Below are 17,957 nucleotides of genomic sequence, written 5' to 3'. Positions count from 1 at the left end.
TTAGATTACACTAAATATCTGAAAGTAATGAATAACAAAATCAACAACTAATTCTATAATTCAAACTGTTTACTAATTCAGAATGGTAGTTCCTCAATTTTTAGATTGTACTGTGTGGACTTGACGAACTTTAACAGGTTTAACCTTTATTAGAACTACATAATGGATCATTTCTTTAGATTTCATTGTTTCCTTTCAGTGAGGCTTTTTGAAAGCCTTTAGTCACATAAAAATTTTACATAAATACATATATATTTTTAAATTTTGTATTTCCCTTTCATTTCTTTGATAACCTACTTTCTTCTGGTGAACAATAACATAGTCTTTTCCTCCAAAACTGTAACACAGCCTATTTCTTCTCAGGAGAGTCTGAACACATTTTTATTGCATTTTCCACACTCTGTACACTGACTATTCATATCAGAGTGGAATAAGGCAGATTCAGAAAAACCACTGTCTCCAAATTAGTATGTTCTTGTACAAAGCAGGCAACCATATTTTTATTTGCTACAAGAAGAGTGGGAAAGAATCAAAGGGCAGTAAGGGTTATTCTAGTTCTCGCTTCTACTGCCTACTGCCATGTAAGTAAATGGAATTTGATGTCCAGACACTGTTCTAAGCATTTCATATGCACTGGCATTACTACCACAATACATGAGCAGCTAATAATTTATTACTGTGTGGTCACCATAGTGTTCCATTAATGAAACGGACTGCTCTCTATAGGCACCTGTAATAAAGTCTGGTCCTCAAGAATGTTCCCAATAGTAGAGCAAGTTCCCATAGTAGAATGGTAGAAACAACAATCCTTTAAACAGCGAAAGAAACACAGTTGTTAAGATCCATTTACCATTTTCATCATGACCACTGGCTTCTGGTGTACCCTGCCTCTGGTCCTCTTCAGGTGCCTCAGGAAAAATGACAGCAGTGTCTTGTTGTTGCAGAAACTCTTCAACATTAGGATCATGGTTTTGCTCATTTTCTGCATCTGACTCGCATTCATCATCTTTTACTAAAAAAAAAAGCGTACTTTTAAGAAAGCAATCTCACCACTAAGTTATTACAAAGGTTTTCTAAATAAGAAATTATTTATGTTGAGAGAACATGTGATTGTTCTTGAATCTGCAGAAAATATTTCTTGAAAATTAAAAATGAATTCCACTCATTTTGTAATCTACTAAGATATCTCTTTGCTTTGTAAGTTTAAAGTGTTATAAATGTGTGAAATTCTCACAGTATCCCTTTTAAATGTTAAAGTCATACTTCTATTGCATTTTACTAATAAAACACAGAGAAGGCAATATAGTTGACTGAATTATTTCTCAAAATGATAAAGCAGGAAAAAAACTTTAGTTCTCAAAGGTCACCTTCTTAGCAACCTATCATATCACAATATTTATTTAAAGTTGGACAATAGACAGCCCCTTATCTGTGGCTTCATTTTCCATGATTTCAGTTACCTGTGATCAGCTGCAATCTGAAATCAGGTGAACACAGTACAAGAATAATAATCTGAGAGAGAGCGAGAGAGACCACATTCATATACCTTTTATTACAGCATATTGTTATAACCATATTTTATTATTAGTTTGTTGCAATCTCTGTATAAAATTTATAAATTAAACTTTATCATAGGTATGTATGTATAGGAAACAGTATAGTATATGTAAGTATTTATTTCAGACACTTGATGGGGGGTCTTGGAATTTATCCCCCATAGATAATGGTAGGGGGGGGACTGTACTTTAAATCTGAATCATTCTCACATAAACCATTCTGACATTCAGTTCAGTTATATGATTTCTTAGAACATAGTTTTTAATAATTACCTATAGTTAGAAGGATTTCTAATAAGCATCAAAGGGTATCAAATCTATGAAAACTGTTTCTTAGCTAAACTAGTATTCATATAAAACAAGGCTATTCTTTCTTTATTTCTGCCACAGTAAATGTTTAACTGTGGGATTAAGGCAGAGGCAACTTTTCTTGAATTAGAAAGGCTTATGCTTTGAGAAGGTAGCCCAGAGTGCTGCCAAGTTTCTAAAGCAGTATTGCTGTGCTACGGTTTCCTCCATTTCCTCCACTGGCTCCAGAGGAGGGCCTCTACTCCATGCTGGTAACTGCAATGCCTTAGTATGGCTCCCAAATGCCGCAGGGATGACTTCTTTATAGACTCTGACTGAACTGTCAGGTCTAAATTTGTAAAACAGCACTTCCCAGCAGGCTGACATTTGGCCAAATTAAAATGGGGATGTATGGGCATCTGTTTGTTTGATGGTTATTAAAACAATCTTGCTAAATCTCCTGCACTGTAGTGGTAACTGAACTCATCAGGGTGACTGCTGTTTAAAACCTGAGAACCAATGACAGTAACAAATGGTGACTGTAATTTTTTTCCCTACTTCTCAATAGCTATCAATTATTTAACATTTGCTACATACCAAGAACTGCATTATTTAGTTCATGTCAGTAGTTACCAAACTGGGATTACTGGATCCAGAGGTAAGTGAAGACTTTTAAAAGGTAAGCTGGACTGTTGGTTTTAAAGGAATCAACTCCCAGATCCTCAACTTCCATGTAAACTCTTTTCTAGCATCCTTGAAAGTTCTTCTCCCTGCTCTCCCTTTTTCACAGTATCCCTTGTTCTTTCTTAAAAGAAAAAAAGAGAAAAGGCATATTCCTCTATCCATCCATGACATGATTATGGTACACTGCTTGGAGTGTCAAGTCCTTCTGGGTGCCAAAGGAGTAAAGTTCAAAATACTGATTAGGGAAAGCCTTCTTTACTGACAAATAAGAGCAACATAGAATCACTATAGGTTTTCTGGTCTTCCCTGTTTACATGAATTTCTATTAGGCATAAAGCACAACTGAAATGGGGGTATACTGGTCCTGGTTGGGACGCCGAAATTAACTATATAATATGACCAGAGGGAGTGAGGGTAATCTTCCCTTAATGACCCTAACTATTATTTAAAAATTCATTGCTCTTCAGGAGACTGATAAGAGCAAAGCAAATAATATTCTCAAACATCATTCCTAGGATTTGTCATTAGGTAGAACAATAAGCAGTTCTGAAGAGCTAAAGCAGAACAAATCAGTGGCATTCTTTTCAAAGCAACTTCAATTTCTTAAATTTAAACTAGATAAAAGTCATAAATGAAATGAACATATTATGTGATTTCTTACAGATTCCATGTTGAGTTGCTAAGAGTTAAAATTATTTTTATCAAATTATATAAAATATTTATCTCAATTAAGCAATCTCCATCTTATATTTTCTACATCCTAATAAAAATTATAAGTGTGCTAGCTGTTGGAATTAGTTTTTAAAGAGTATACACTTTTCAGAACTGCATGATCTGTATTTTATATATGAATTTTGCTACTTCAATAAATTCTAGCTTTCCTATACATTGATTAGGTCTAAAGGTACACAGTTGGAGATGAAGATTTTTTTAACATACAAATTAGATTAGATCTATATAATCTTAATCTTGACTTTACTACTTAGTATTAGTATAAGATGTATTTACTTATACTTTATGTTTTCTTCATTATTGATAATTTCTTTTTTTTTTTTTTTTTGAGACTGAGTTTCACTCTTGTCGCCCAGGCTGGAGTGCAATGGCGCAATCTTGGCTCACTGCAACCTCCACCTCCTGGGTCCAAGCGATTCTCCTGCCTCAGCCTCCCAAGTAACTGGGATTACAAGCGTGCACCACCACACCTGGCTAATTTTTGTATTTTAAATATATCCTTCATACACTTCCTTATTGATGAGATTTTTATAAAATTCCTCAAAATATGTATTGTCACACTGAGTTCAAAAAATGAAAAAATGCTTTTTTTCCTGACTGAAAGTAAGTCTGAATTGTCTGGCTGGTGTGATGTTGATAACTGGCTTTGCTGGGTAGATTATTGGAAATTTTCCAGAAATTGGGTGAACTAATAAGGTATTACTCAAAATACAGTTCACATAATAAAAGTGTTTTTCATGAAAAATATACTGGTAAAAGATACTTAAATTAACCATATTTCAGTTTCCTCAATCATTTCTGAATACATTAAACAAAGTGACTGTGAGAAAAAAAAATTTTTAAAGCCCAAAACAGATATCATTAGTCCTTTGATAAATAACTATTGGTAAAGTCTTTCTGGTATATGTCCCAGAAAATGAGGGAATAGATGATTGTAATGACTGGGAAATAAATCTTTTTGCAAATTAGATGGCTTTAAATTTTGGTTTTCAACAAAATTGAAGAAATAGTTAATCAAAGTATAAGCTGACAGGACATTAAAATATTTTCATTGACAAATAACTTTTGACATTATGTCTGAAGACATATAAAAACTGAGCAACTTAGTTATAACAAAATTTTATTTCATCTAATTTGAGAATAAAGGTACCTCAATGCTAAAAAAATAGAAACCAAATGATGAACACTTTTCCTTCTAGAAATAATATTAAGCTATTACAATTAATTACTATTTATGAAGTAATTTTAAAAATTAGCTCCTTTAATCTCATTTCTAGTAATGTTTTTCTTTAATAATTAAAATTTAAAATATACTTATGTTGTGATCAACTATGAACTACTAACAATTAAATGATAAATCCCTGAATTTTCTAAAAAACTAAGATCCTTGTGGTCCCTGGAAATTAAAAAGAAATTTTAATTTATACACATATTTTTCTTGTAAAGAAATATGATAGTTGATCAAAAATACCTTCAAACAGGAAATATATATTGGCATAAAATTCTATTACTGTATATAGAATGGAAATATGAGCTCAAAAAGTAAACATTATGACCTAACATTTCTTACTCTTAAAGAGCATTTTCATATTTTTAAAAAAACGATAATAGGTATTAATATACTATGGGTTTCATATGTAATAGTGATGTTAAAATGTCAATGTTTTACGATGCCAGAAATTAAATTGTAACTACTGACATTTAAAATGAAAAATTTTATATGTCCATTAAGAAATTTGTGAGGCAGTATATAATCAGTTTATATCCTATAAAATTTATATACAGTACCTCTTAGGTTGTTGTAAGAATTAAACTAATTAATACATTAATGTACTTATTAGGAGGGTACCTGGTATGTAGTAAGTACTATGGAATTGTTAGCTCTTTACGCCTTAAAGAAGTCTTGCAAGGTGAACATAATTTTGCAATTAAAATTTTTCTCAATAAAAAAATTAGGGTCAGAAAAAGTTTTCTGAGATCACAGAGAGAAAATGTATTACTGTTAGAGCAGACAAGTTGGTATTAGGTGTCAGGTATAAAATCTGAGCTCTATTAAACTACACTCTATCTCCATGAACCCACATTTACCAGGCCCAATTTCAAACTGAGACCAGAATTTCTGCAGCTTTTTAAAATTTAAAGTGTTGGGAAATGCACATCTTGAAAAGGTCAATTATAAATGTCCTGGTCTTTAGATGATAAACGTATATATTTAAATATTAGGGAGATGAGCAAATATACAGAGCATAAGAGGGTAATTGGGTTTTCTTTAAATATGACAAAACTCAAAATTGACAATCAAAGTATAGAATTAAATGACTATATACGTGTATTTGAGAGAGCAAATATTTAATATAAACACTAAATATTTTTAAATCAATCAATCAATCAATTTTTCCATCCTGAATAAAGTGTCCTCAGGCTTCCTCTTATCTTTATCCTCCATGTTTGAAACTTTCTAAAATTATCAACTATATAAACAAAAAAAGGGATGCTCAGAAGGAACAAAGGATGTTTTAAATGAATTTTTTACTCTGAATACTAACTTCAGACTATAGTTCCTTAACTTCATGAGCTGCAAAATGAAGTCTGCTATAACAAAGATCCGACAACGTTCTGAACTAATGATGGCGACCGCTGTACAATGCTTTTACTCATTTTGTCAGCATATTATTCCCTAGAAGTCAAGAAAGTAACAAAAGCAAAGTCATGATGTAATTTTACAGTTTAACTGCTCAAAAGTCTCAAAAGTTAAATTTCCTTTTAAAGCTACACTCACTGGAGCTTTAATGGAAGTTTGCTTACTCCTAACTCCCCATGTTCCAGGTGAATAATGCAGCAGGGATCATCACTGTGTACATGGGGGAGATTTTACATTCCAGCAGCAACTTTTGTTAAACACAAATTTGAGAAGGTTACTCTGCCTTTCAGATGCAATTTTTTTTGAGGAAATTTACATACTATTCAGTACTTCAAACTGAAAGAATTAATTTATTTTTATAGTGAAGAACAGCCTGACAGATAAAATACTGTAAACCGGTGAGTATCTTTTTGGATAGCATTTTACCTAGAAGGGCAAGTAGTCTTCTGTAACTCTGGTAATATAAGTCATCAAAGTTTAACAACACTAGGTAAAAGTAAATAGTGTACTCTTATGTTTATTAACATTACTGTATTACTACTAACAAATGTCCAGCTTAAATATTTTACATATTCTATAGTTTAGCATTGCAAATATATAACAAGCATATCTGAAAAAATTATTCATGCAAGTTACACAGAACCAAGTTAGGGGCAAAACATAAAATCGTAGGCTATAGGCATCACAAATTATCACATACTCCATTATTATTTAATTAACCTGGAATTCACTTTTAATAACAGCACAAAGATTTACTCTGTTTTACAGAAATGACTGACAAGTATAGGAGTGCTATTGTTTATATTATGAATAAAAATCTAATCTTGACACTTTTAGGCCATGAACCGTACCTCATCTTACCTAATGAAAGATAAAATTTGTAAGCCTTTATGGAATATTCCTAAAATGCACAGCAAAGTAAAAAACAAATCTATAGATGATAACTCATAGAAGAGAAGGAAAAAGAAAATGTAATGAAAACTATATGACAGAAATATCTAATTTATGGTTGAATATACAAAGTACAGTTATACTACGTTTAAGTATAATATTGTGAGGAAATGTTTTAATAATCTGGAATTCATTTTTGAAGTTTACATTTTAACAGTTCTGGCTCTACTAGGGAACACAATAAAAAGTGACTGGTATTATTATACATAAGATCTGATTTAATTTTTCCACTTACTCTTTTGCTTCTTAAATCTGATCTGAATCCATTACAGAGGAATAACCTTAAGTCTCAGGGAGTATGTACTTTTTAGTCACCTAAAAGCAAATTTCCTTGTTTACTATAATTCAACTTCATTTTACCCTTTTTCAATCACCGAAAATTTAAGAAACATTTTTGATTCTCGTTTGCTGCAACATGTTCACTCAACTCATTAATATTCATGATTCTCATCTGATTTATAGATAATCCATATTTGCTTTTTCTATTTTCTTCTGCTTTTTGTCTTGTGGGCAATTCAAAGCAGATCCAGGTAACTAATAATGAAACCTCTAACTTTGGTCAAAAACTTGACAGAAGTTCAAATCATCTTTCAAACACTTATTTTTTGGACTATCTGTAGGTTATACTCGTCATTCTTATAGAACAGAAAAATCTGCTACGTAATATGAATCTGTAAGTTACTCTGTATTTAAGGAATATTTACTTCTTTTTATGTAGTGCATCACACGCCTAAGTACTTAAACATTTAAGGAAGGTAAGATAAAAGAGAAGGAAACGGACTAAATTCAGGACTCACAAATGCGAAATCAGTGACACAAAAGACCTTCTTTTAAAGGCTATGGTATGAAAGTAAGCTGCAGCAGAGTACCTGTACATCCTGCTTCATCTGCCTGAGCTTCAGGCCCCAGGATTTCTTGCCCTTCCTTTCCTGCTGAAATCAAAGAAGAAGAAATTAAAATAGATCTATAGTGTTCCTAATACAAATGAAAGACACATGTTTAAAGTTTTGGATATCCCAATTACTCTGATCTGATCATTACACATTGTATACATGTATCAAAATATCACATGTACTCCCCAAATATATACAGCTATTATATATCAATAAAAAATTAAAAAAATCCAGGTATCACAAACATTTTAACTTCCGAAAATCTGAAAAGGAAACTTTCAGTACGGATTATATTTAATTTGAATTTTTTCCTTTTATGAATATGGTAATGTGTCCTTGAAAAGTAAAGCTGTTTAAATAAATTAAGTGGATAGTCTTATCACAAAAATATCTTAGAGAAGTAAAAGCAGTACAGATTTAGATATTCTGGAATTATACATATTTTAGGATTATAAGCAAATTGGAATTTTAGTATTATTTTGGTAAAAGAGCTCTACCTATAGATGGTAGAATTATATATTTTTATTTCTTCTCTAAAGCACAAATTCTATGTTCTAGGCACTGTGCTAGTAACTTACTTCTTTTAAGCTTTGTAACAATATATTTTATAAGTTAAAAAACTTGAGGCTTGGAGAAGTTAAATAACTTGCCCATAGACACACAACTATTAGGTGGTAGAAATGAAATATAAATGCAGGTCTGATTGACTTCAAAGCCCACTTTCCATCACACTCTTGCTCATTTAACTAGGGTACCAGAAAACTAGAAAGAAGACTGGACCAAACGTTACTGTGCCCAAAGTAAACACCTAAGGCATTATGCTTTTTCTTTCAGTTTATTCATTATTCTACTACATATGTTGATATGTAGTAATCAACAATATAGTGCTACTAACAAATATTTTTAGATATCTGTCATCTTCCCTTGCTACTTCTACATTTACAGTGGGCTATCTGTAGCATTTCATACAGCATAGGTTCAGAATAAACATTTTGTATGATAAACAAATGCATACTTTCTGGACAAGAAGTATGTTTTATATTTTCAGGCACATTTTATTTATTATAATAGTGTATTAAGAACACATGCATATATGAAAGGCATGAAGAAGTTAAAAACTGTTCTTTTTCTAACTAGTAGCAGAGTATATGTCATAATTATGATCAGAATACTTATACGGTCACACCAAAATAGTGTTGTTATCTGTACCCTAATCAAATTGCACTGAATATGTCCGTCAAAAGTCTTGATTTAAATTTCTTTTAGGTTTGGTTGTTAAATTGAGAAATAGAGCACTAATCAAGTAAAATCTTTGCATCGCATTATAGCATGTATTTCCTTTAAGTGCCTTGGGTTATCAGGTGGATTTATTCAGCAGATTTTCTTTACTCATTAACTTTCATACTAGTACTTAAAGATGATCATATAGGAAAAACAGTCAAAATATGCACAAACCTCTTTAGATCAATGTAAAAAGCACTGTTTTAAGTAGATAATGATGAGATTAACTTCTGCTGAAGTCTCATTTTATACTTTCCATCAGCAAAATGACAGTTTAAAGATTCTTGGTAAAGTGCTTACAAAGCTGTAGGATAAACATTAATGTTTGCTAAGTGTCTGCAAACCTCTAGCACCCCCTTTTTCTCGCTTCAATGTGTCTCCTTAAACTAAAATAATAAACAGTATGCCAACTGGGTAATTATATGATGGTAATATAGTTATTGATTACTGTATACTTATGTTCCTTATTCTTCTAAAATGAAAATCAAAACAGCCAGAGTTACTACCTGATAAGATGGAATATGACATTGATATTAAAGGTTAAAATGACATTTTTAGACGTTGCTAATTTTTCTACTTATAACTATTTTAGGAACTGCAATTTGATTAATTTATTTGTTTCTTCATTTCTTCATCTCCCCTTGGGATAAATTCTAGGCTCTTTAGATGAGTATTTAACATACTTCAGAATCTACTCCAAGACCTATTTTCCACAATTTAAAAACTAGAAGTCTATTTTTTCCCCTCATTATTGAGGCTGGAGTTTTGGTTGAACAACTAAGACCATGGTGCCTAATGAAAACAGAAAACATTCTAATGTTGGCCTTCAGCACTGCAAAAAAGTGCTGCCTCGGTATAGGCTCCTTTCTGCATCATCCGTGGACTAGCATGAGTGTGTCTGCAAACAGGCTGTGCTAAGTATTTTTCAAGCAGCAGTATCTCTCATGTGTTCTCATCTTACTTCTGTGTAGGAATTACAAGGGGTGTAAAGTAACAAAATCAACTTGTACGTATTTTTTTCCTGTAAGACTTAATAATGTCAACAGATTATGACTGGTTAACCTATATGCAATTTTAAAAAGAACACTAGAATGCTCCTAAGGTTTTTGTTTTTAGTATAAATTCTAAAGCAAATATATAAGTCAGAAAAATGCCTGAGTAATAAGACTTTGTTTTTACAAAATGGAAAATAATGGAAAAAGTTGGCCTAAAAAATAAGTCATGAAATAACTACTCAGCAATAAAAAAGAACGAACTATTGATACAAGCAACAGCTCAGATGAATTTCCAAGAATTGAAAAAAAGCCAGTCTAAAAGGTTACATACTGTATGATTTCATTTATGTAACTTTCTTCAAATAATACGATTGTAAAGATGGAGATTAGTGGTTGCCAGGGGTAAGGAATGGGGCAAGGTAGAGGGACGGGGTGAATATGTAACGGGAAATGAGAGCCTGGTAGTGACAGAACTGCTTTGTATCTTGAGTGTATCAATGTCAATATGCTTGTTGTGACATTATATTATGTTACCATTGGAGGAAACTGGGTAAAGGCTACACAGGATTTCTCTGTATTATTGTGAATCTATCATTAGGTCAAAATAAAAAGTTTAATTAAAAAATAAGTCAAAGGCAAATATTGCAAATTCAGACCAAAAGAACTTATGGCTTGTTCTTTTTAGTCATAAGATGAAATTCCTAGTAAATAAAAACAAGAATGGAAAATGTGATTAATTCTAATAAAAATCCAGAAGACTTTCTATCATTTGCAGGATAGCATAGTTTAAGCTAAAGGACTGGTTATTTAGCATATGTGTTAAATTAAAAAGCTTGTGTTTTTTGAAATTCATACCCATGTGTTTCTAACCATTTCAAATGTGTTCATGGGAATATCTTATAGCAACCTCTAAGGCGGCACAGTAATTACCTAACTGAATCAGATTTCCCTTTCCTGGTTTGCCTACTCCTCTTTGATACACATTCACACATGCCAGGCACATTTTACCTGTATAGATACTCCTTGACTTATGATGAGGTTACATCTTGATAAACCCATTATAAATGGAAAATATCATGTCAAAATGCATTTAATACACTGGTCCTACTGAACAACATAGTCCAGCCTAGTCTAACTTAAAGGTACTCAGGACAATTACGGTATCCTACAGTTGGGCAAAATCATCTAACATGAAGCCCATTTTATAATAAAGTATTAAAATCTCATATAATTTATTGAACAGTATATTGAAAATGAGAAATGATTTCATAGGTCCTTGGAGTGTGGTTTCTACTGAATACACATTTCTTTCACATCACTGTAAAGTGAAAAGTCTTAAGTCGAAGTTGTAAGTTGGGGACCTTCTCTATACCTTTTCTCAAGTTGTTCCCTCTGCCTAGAAAGCCATTACCCAGTCCAAATGAGTAACTTCCACAGATTTTTTAAAGGCCAATTCACATCTCTCTCATTCTGTAAGTCGTTGCTGGGCCAGCTTTCTTCTATTCCCATCCTACTGTTCCTGCTAAGGGAAAACTATCAAAAAAGAGAATGCCAACAGATTCCTGAATTCAAATCTAAATGTGTTCAAACTTTAGAGATGAAATGTTTCACTGTATACTTTTCTAGATAGTTTCATTTTCCCACTCCTGTATCTTCTAATTTATAATATGTATGTGAATATTTGTGGTATAACTGTCTAGCAAAGTTAAAATGAATATAACTCACAATCTCCATGAATACCCATTACCTTAGATAACGATTAAAAATGTATACCTGAGGTCAGATCCAGCTAAGATGGAGAATGTACAAACCGTTTATGTCCGCTACTGAATCTAGCTAATAAAACCTGGGGATAACGAAGGGAACAGTTATTTAAAGACTCTAAAGGGTAAGTCACAGCAGGTGGACTGGAGAAGATGACATGACAAGAATTCAGAGTAGCACAGGGTGATTCCCCTTACCTTTTTCTTTCTTCCTTTTTCAAAAGGTACCCCTGGCCTGGATGCAAGGGAGCTTAAAACCTGAAAGTGGGCCCTGGGGCATGGCAGTGAAGGCTCTAGGAGAATCCTTCTAGTTTAGGCTCAAGGAGCAGGAAAAGGCTTAAAGAAGAGAAAAACTGCCCTTTTCTCCTTTATTCTCTTGCATCCTAACCTTCAAGGTAGTAGCAGAAATAATGATGACTGCAAGAATTTAAAACTTTGAGGGAGGGAAAACTTCCTCTCCAGTAGGAGGAGCTGTGGCCCTAAGAGTATAATATAACCTCCACTGAGCTCTTTCTCTGTCTTCTTTCAGCTCTTCCACAGGCACAGATACAGGAAGTATGTGGCAAAGTAGGGTTAAATGAAGTCCCAAAGTTTTGGCTAGAGGACTGAAAAGCAGAGTCTCTAGGAACTCAAAGTACTGAGATTACGAAAGAGAGAGGCTCAGGAAAGTGACCTCATAAGGCTGTTTATGAACTCTTGGGTTTATGCTCAAACTTCTCATATGTGAATCTGATCACAGATTGTGAGAAACTAAGTATGGACAGACAATTACAATCCATGTTCTAGATTGGACCCTAGGTGGTACATGAAGGACAGATCTGAACAGCATTTCAAAGGCTTTGAAAAGTGAACCAGTTGTGGAATCACAACCTATATACTGGCTGGAGATTGCATCCTGAATACAACTGGATAAATTGCCTGTTAAGCAAAAAATATCAAAATTCTCTATAGGATTTAAATAAGACCAAGTATTAGTCTTATTTAACTTATTAGTCTCATAATATAATACTCGAAATATCCAGGATACAATCTCAAATTACTTGGCATGTGAAGAATCAGAAAAAGTCTCAAGTCACACAGGAAAAGATGATCAGAAAATGGCAACATTGGGAAGAAAAAGATGTTGGAATTATTAAACTAAGACATTAAGACAACAATTATAAAAATGCTCCAAGAAGTAAGGGTAAACACTGTTGAAAAGAATGAAAAGACAGACTGTCTCAGCAAATGGAAGATATTTAAATAAAAACTAAAAGAAAATTTTAGAACTATTAACATAAAGTAACAAAATTTAAAAATCACTTGATGGGCTTCATAGTAAAATGGAGATGAGAGAGCAAAGACTGGTGAATTTGACAGTACATCAATGGAAACTATCCACTTTGAATAAGACAGAGTAAAAATATTTCTTAAAAAATAAAGAGTCTCAGGATATGCAGGACAATAATAAAATATCTAACTTTGATGTCACTGGAGTCCCAGAAGGAAAAGAAAGTTGTAGTGCAGAAAAAAACTGAGTAATGTTTAAAAATTTCCCAAATTTAGTGAAAGACATAAACCAACAGATTTAAGAACTGAACCTCAAATAGTAACCTCCTAACCCCCCAAATCTAGGCTCGAACCCATCAATCAAACACTAGACTCAAACCCATCAATCAAACTAGTTTTAAAAAATATTAAAAAGAGCCCGATGAAATAATATATAATTATAGGGGATCAATTATTTAAAAGACTAGAGTTATAATCAGAAATCATAGATTTCATAAGTGGAACATGTTTAAAACAAAAAATATCTGTCAGCTCAAAATTCTAAATCCAATGAGAATATTCTTAAAAAATGAAGGTAATATATGAAGACATTCTCAGATAACAAGTATAGTTCATTGCCAGCAGATCTGTTCTAGGAAAACTGTCATAAAGAAGGTGAAATGAGGAACACTTGGAATGTCAGGAATAAAAGAAGAAGAGAAATGATGTAGTGCATATAACATCTATAAAATAAAGGAGGGAGAATAACAAAACTTACATGAAAGAGTTATACATTCCACTTGGCATGGTAAAAGACTGATTCTAAACAGACTGTGAAAAGTTAGTATGTACATTCTAATCCATAGAGCAACCACTAAAAGAAATCTATACAGAGATACACAGTCAAAACTAAAATAAATTAAAATGGAATACTAAAAAACATTCAAATGATCCAAAACAAGGCAAAAAAAGAGGACCAGAAGAGTGAAAATACAGACAGAAAAACAGAAAACAAATAATAAAATGATAAACCCAAATCCAAACATCAAACATTTTACGAAATATAAATGGCCTAAACAAAAATTAAGGGCAGAGATTATCAGAATAGACCAAAAATAATAAAAACAATCTCCACTAATATCCTCTCTATAAAAATTACTTCAAATATAATGACATAGTTTAAAAGTAAAAGGATAAAAAATTCTATCATGAAATATTATATCATTAACCAGAAGAAAGCTAGCGTGATTACATTAATATCAGACAAAGTAGACTTCAGCGATAAGAAAATTATCAGAGATCAAGAAAAACATTGCATAATGATAAGAGGGTCAATTTGCCAAGAAAACAGAGTGATCTTAAATGTGGATGTATTTAACAACAGAGCTTTAAAATAAGCAAAGCAAAAATGAACAGAACAAAAAGTAGAGACAAATCTACAATATTCTTGCAGACTTCTGTACTCCTCTTGCATTAACTGACAGAACAAGTAGACAAAAAATTAGCAAGGATACAGAAGAACTAGGCAACATTAACAACTAGATCCAAATAATTAACACTCACCCCAATGACGGAATTCACATTCTTTTCAAATGTACACAGAATATTCATGTAGATACACCACTTCCAAGATTATAAAACAGAACAAATGTTAAAGGATTGAAATTCTATAAAGTATGTTCTATGATCATAATGACCAGATGTCAACAGGAAAAAGATAAGAAAATCTCCAAACACTTGGAAATTAATAAAACCATTTAGAGAGAATCTACGGATCCAAAAGGGAATTAAAAAACACGTCAAAATTTGTGGAATGTTCCTAAAACATTGTATAGAGGGGAATTTATAGCATTAAATGCTTGTGCTATAAAAGAAGGTCTCAGATCAAAATTCTAAATTGTGTATTAAAAGAACAGTAAACAAGGAGCAAAATAAACCCAAAGCTAGCAGAAAGAAGTAATACAAATCAGAAATCAATAAAATTAAAAAGAAAAAAAATGAGACAAAAAGCTAGTTCTTTGTAAAGATCAATGCAATGGACAAAACTTTAGTAGGACTGGTAAGCAAAAAAAAGAAGCCACAAATTGCTACTACCAGGAATGAAAAGACAATACCACTGTAGAACCAGCAGATATTAGAAGAGTATAAAGGAATGTATATTCCTTTTAGAAGGGTATAAAGGGTATAAAGGAACAATTGTGCAAACATAAACCTAAATAACTGAAATAAGTAAATTCCTTGAAAATCAGACACTAAACACATCCAAGATGAATACAAAACCTGAATATTCCTGTAAATATTTTAAAGTTGAATTAAAAAAATCTTCCTCCGAAACAAAACAAAACTCCAGGCCCAACTTGTTTCACTTGCAAATTTTACCATATATTTAAAGAAGTAACACCAATTTAAATATTTTTTTCAAGGCTAGGATTACTCTAATACCAAAACCATAGGACAATAGTACAAAGAAAGTAAAAGAAAAAGAAAAAAAATTATAGACTAACATCACTTATGAACATTGACACAAAAATCTTCAACAAAATATTAGCAATATACAAAAAGAAAATGATCAAGTGGGGCTTTTCAGAGAATAAAGCCTGATTCAATATTTGAAATTGATTAGTGCATTCCTCCATATTCACATATTAAAGAGGTAAAACCATATGATCATTTCAATTGATGCATAAAAAGCATTTGAAAAAAATCAACATTTATTCACGATGAAAACTTGCAGCGAACCAGGAATAGAAGGGAAGTTACTCAATTTGATAAAGCGTATCTGCACGAAACCTACAGTTAACATTATATTAAAAGGAGAAAGACTATGCTTTTTTCTCCTCAAGATTAAAAAAAGCCAAGAATGTCCATTATTACCACTCTTGATGTCTTGCAATAAGTCAATAAAAGAATTATAGGCATACACATTAGAAAGGAAGAAATAAAAATGGCCCTATTTGCAAAAACCAAGACTGTCTACATAGGCAATGAACTGGAAACCAAATTAAAAGAAAAAAACTTCAAGCCATTCACAGTCCTTATTTCCAAAAAAGAAATACGTAGGTGTAAATTTAACGAACTATGTACACTATCTGTATTCTGAAATTATCAAACACTGATGTAAGAAAAAGAAAATCTAAATAAATGTAAACACACACCATGTTCATTAATTGGAAGACTCCTCAACATTTTAAGGAAGATGTCAGTTCTCTCCAAATTGATCTGCATATTTAACACAAATCAAATCAAAATTTCAGCATGATTATTTTTTAATATAAATAAGATTATCTAAAATTTATATGAAAAAGCAAAGGAACTACAATAGCCAAAATGATTTTGAAAAATAAAATTAGAGAAATAACATTCCCCAATTTTAAGACTATCAAGCTACAGTAATCAGGATTACATGGTATTGGCAAAAGGATGGATGTACTGATCAACAGAACAAAGTCCATAAACTGACCCACATAATAGACAATTAATTTCTGACAAAAATGCAAAATATATTCAATAGAGAAAGAACAGTCTTTTCAACAAGCAGTATTGGTACTATTGGACATCCAGATTGAAGAAATGAAACCACCTCAATATAACATCTTACAAAAAAATTAGGTAAAAATAGAACAAGCCCTAATAAAAAGGTGAAGAAAACAAAGAGAAAATCTTGATGATCTGGAGTTAAGCAGAGTTCTTGCACATGACACCAAGTATGATGAAAATCATGATCCATAAAAAGAAAAAGTGATAAACTAAATCTCATTTAAAACTTTCATTCTGTGAAAGACTAGGATAAGAGAATGAAAAGACAAGCTACAGTAGTTTTTACTACAACTCTAAGGAACTCTCAAAACTTAATAAAATAAGTAACTAGAAAATACACAAAGCAGACACTTCACTGAAGAGGACATAATATAACAAACACATGATAAAATGTTTAACTTCATTAGCCATTAGGGGAATGCAAATGAAAACCAAACCTATTATGAAAACACACCTATTAGAATGGCTAAAGTAAAAAAAAAATCTGATAAAACCAAATGCCTGTGGCCATGTAGAGAAAGTGGATCATCTCTTATTTATTATTGGTGGGATGGTACAACCACTCTGGAAAAGTTTGGCTGTTTCTTAAAACATTAAATATATACAATATATTATGCAACAATCACACTTCTACATATTTACCCTAGAGAAATGAAAACTTAACTTCATCCCCAAAACCTGTATACTAATGTTTATAGCAACTTTATTCATAATCTCTGTAAGTTGGAAACAACCCAAATGTCCTTCCACTAGTGAATGGATAAACTGTGGCACGCCCATACAATGAAATACTACTTATTAATAAAAAGGATCAACCTGCTGATACATGCAACAACCTGAATACATCTGAGTGAAATAGAAATGTTTCATATTGTATGCTGAGTGAAACAGAATATGTTTCATGTTGTATGATTTCATTTTTATAACATTCTCAAGAAGAGAAAATGACAGCAAAAGATCACGGTTGCCAGGGTTTGTGGTAGTAGGAAAATGTGACTAAAAAGGGGTAGCATGATAGTGCTCTGTTCTGTGCCCTGTCATGGTTGCTACATGAATACACTTGTGTGTGTGTGTGTGTGTGTGTGTGTGTATTAAAGCTCAAATAAATGAACATCAAGTCAATTTTATAGTATGTTAATTAAAAAAGATTTTCTGAGATCTTAACACTCAGAAAAAAAGAAATTTACTTTTCTAGTTCTAGGTGCTAATTTTGTAAGTAGAAATCCAGAAGAATAGGAGCGTTTACAGATTTTTAAAACTGTTTTAATGTTTTGGTCTCAATTATTTGAGAGACAAACTGGTAATAATACACAATAATGTTTTTGTAATCAATCAATCCACAAGTAGTACAGAAATCAGATCCAGAAATCTTATGAGTAGTTTTACTT

The 17,957-nt window shown here is 32.0% G+C and overlaps 1 protein-coding gene across 28 annotated transcripts in view; it reads right to left on the bottom strand.

Moving 5' to 3' along the window:
* ZEB1 (zinc finger E-box binding homeobox 1) overlaps positions 1-17,957 on the bottom strand; it is a 185,057-nt gene that overhangs the window by 25,984 nt on the left and 141,116 nt on the right. For 15 of the 28 annotated variants that reach the window (XM_065520501.2, XM_074001343.1, XM_065520497.1 and 12 more), the window contains 2 exons: positions 7,722-7,784; positions 851-1,012 (listed from right to left, as the gene is read on the bottom strand). Coding sequence is in view for 4 of the 28 variants with exons in the window: in XM_005564909.4 (XP_005564966.1) it covers positions 851-1,012; positions 7,722-7,784 (225 nt within the window). In the remaining 24 variants the exon portion in view is untranslated. The remainder of the gene's footprint in view (positions 1-850; positions 1,013-7,721; positions 7,785-17,957) is intronic. The other 13 variants (XM_065520506.1, XM_074001352.1, XM_065520505.1 and 10 more) reach the window with 1 other exon arrangement.

Source organism: Macaca fascicularis, chromosome 9, assembly GCF_037993035.2.
Source record: "Macaca fascicularis isolate 582-1 chromosome 9, T2T-MFA8v1.1".
Classification (NCBI taxonomy): domain Eukaryota; kingdom Metazoa; phylum Chordata; class Mammalia; order Primates; family Cercopithecidae; genus Macaca; species Macaca fascicularis.
Note: the sequence above shows the minus strand (reverse complement) of the source record. Positions and strands in the feature narration are given on the sequence as shown.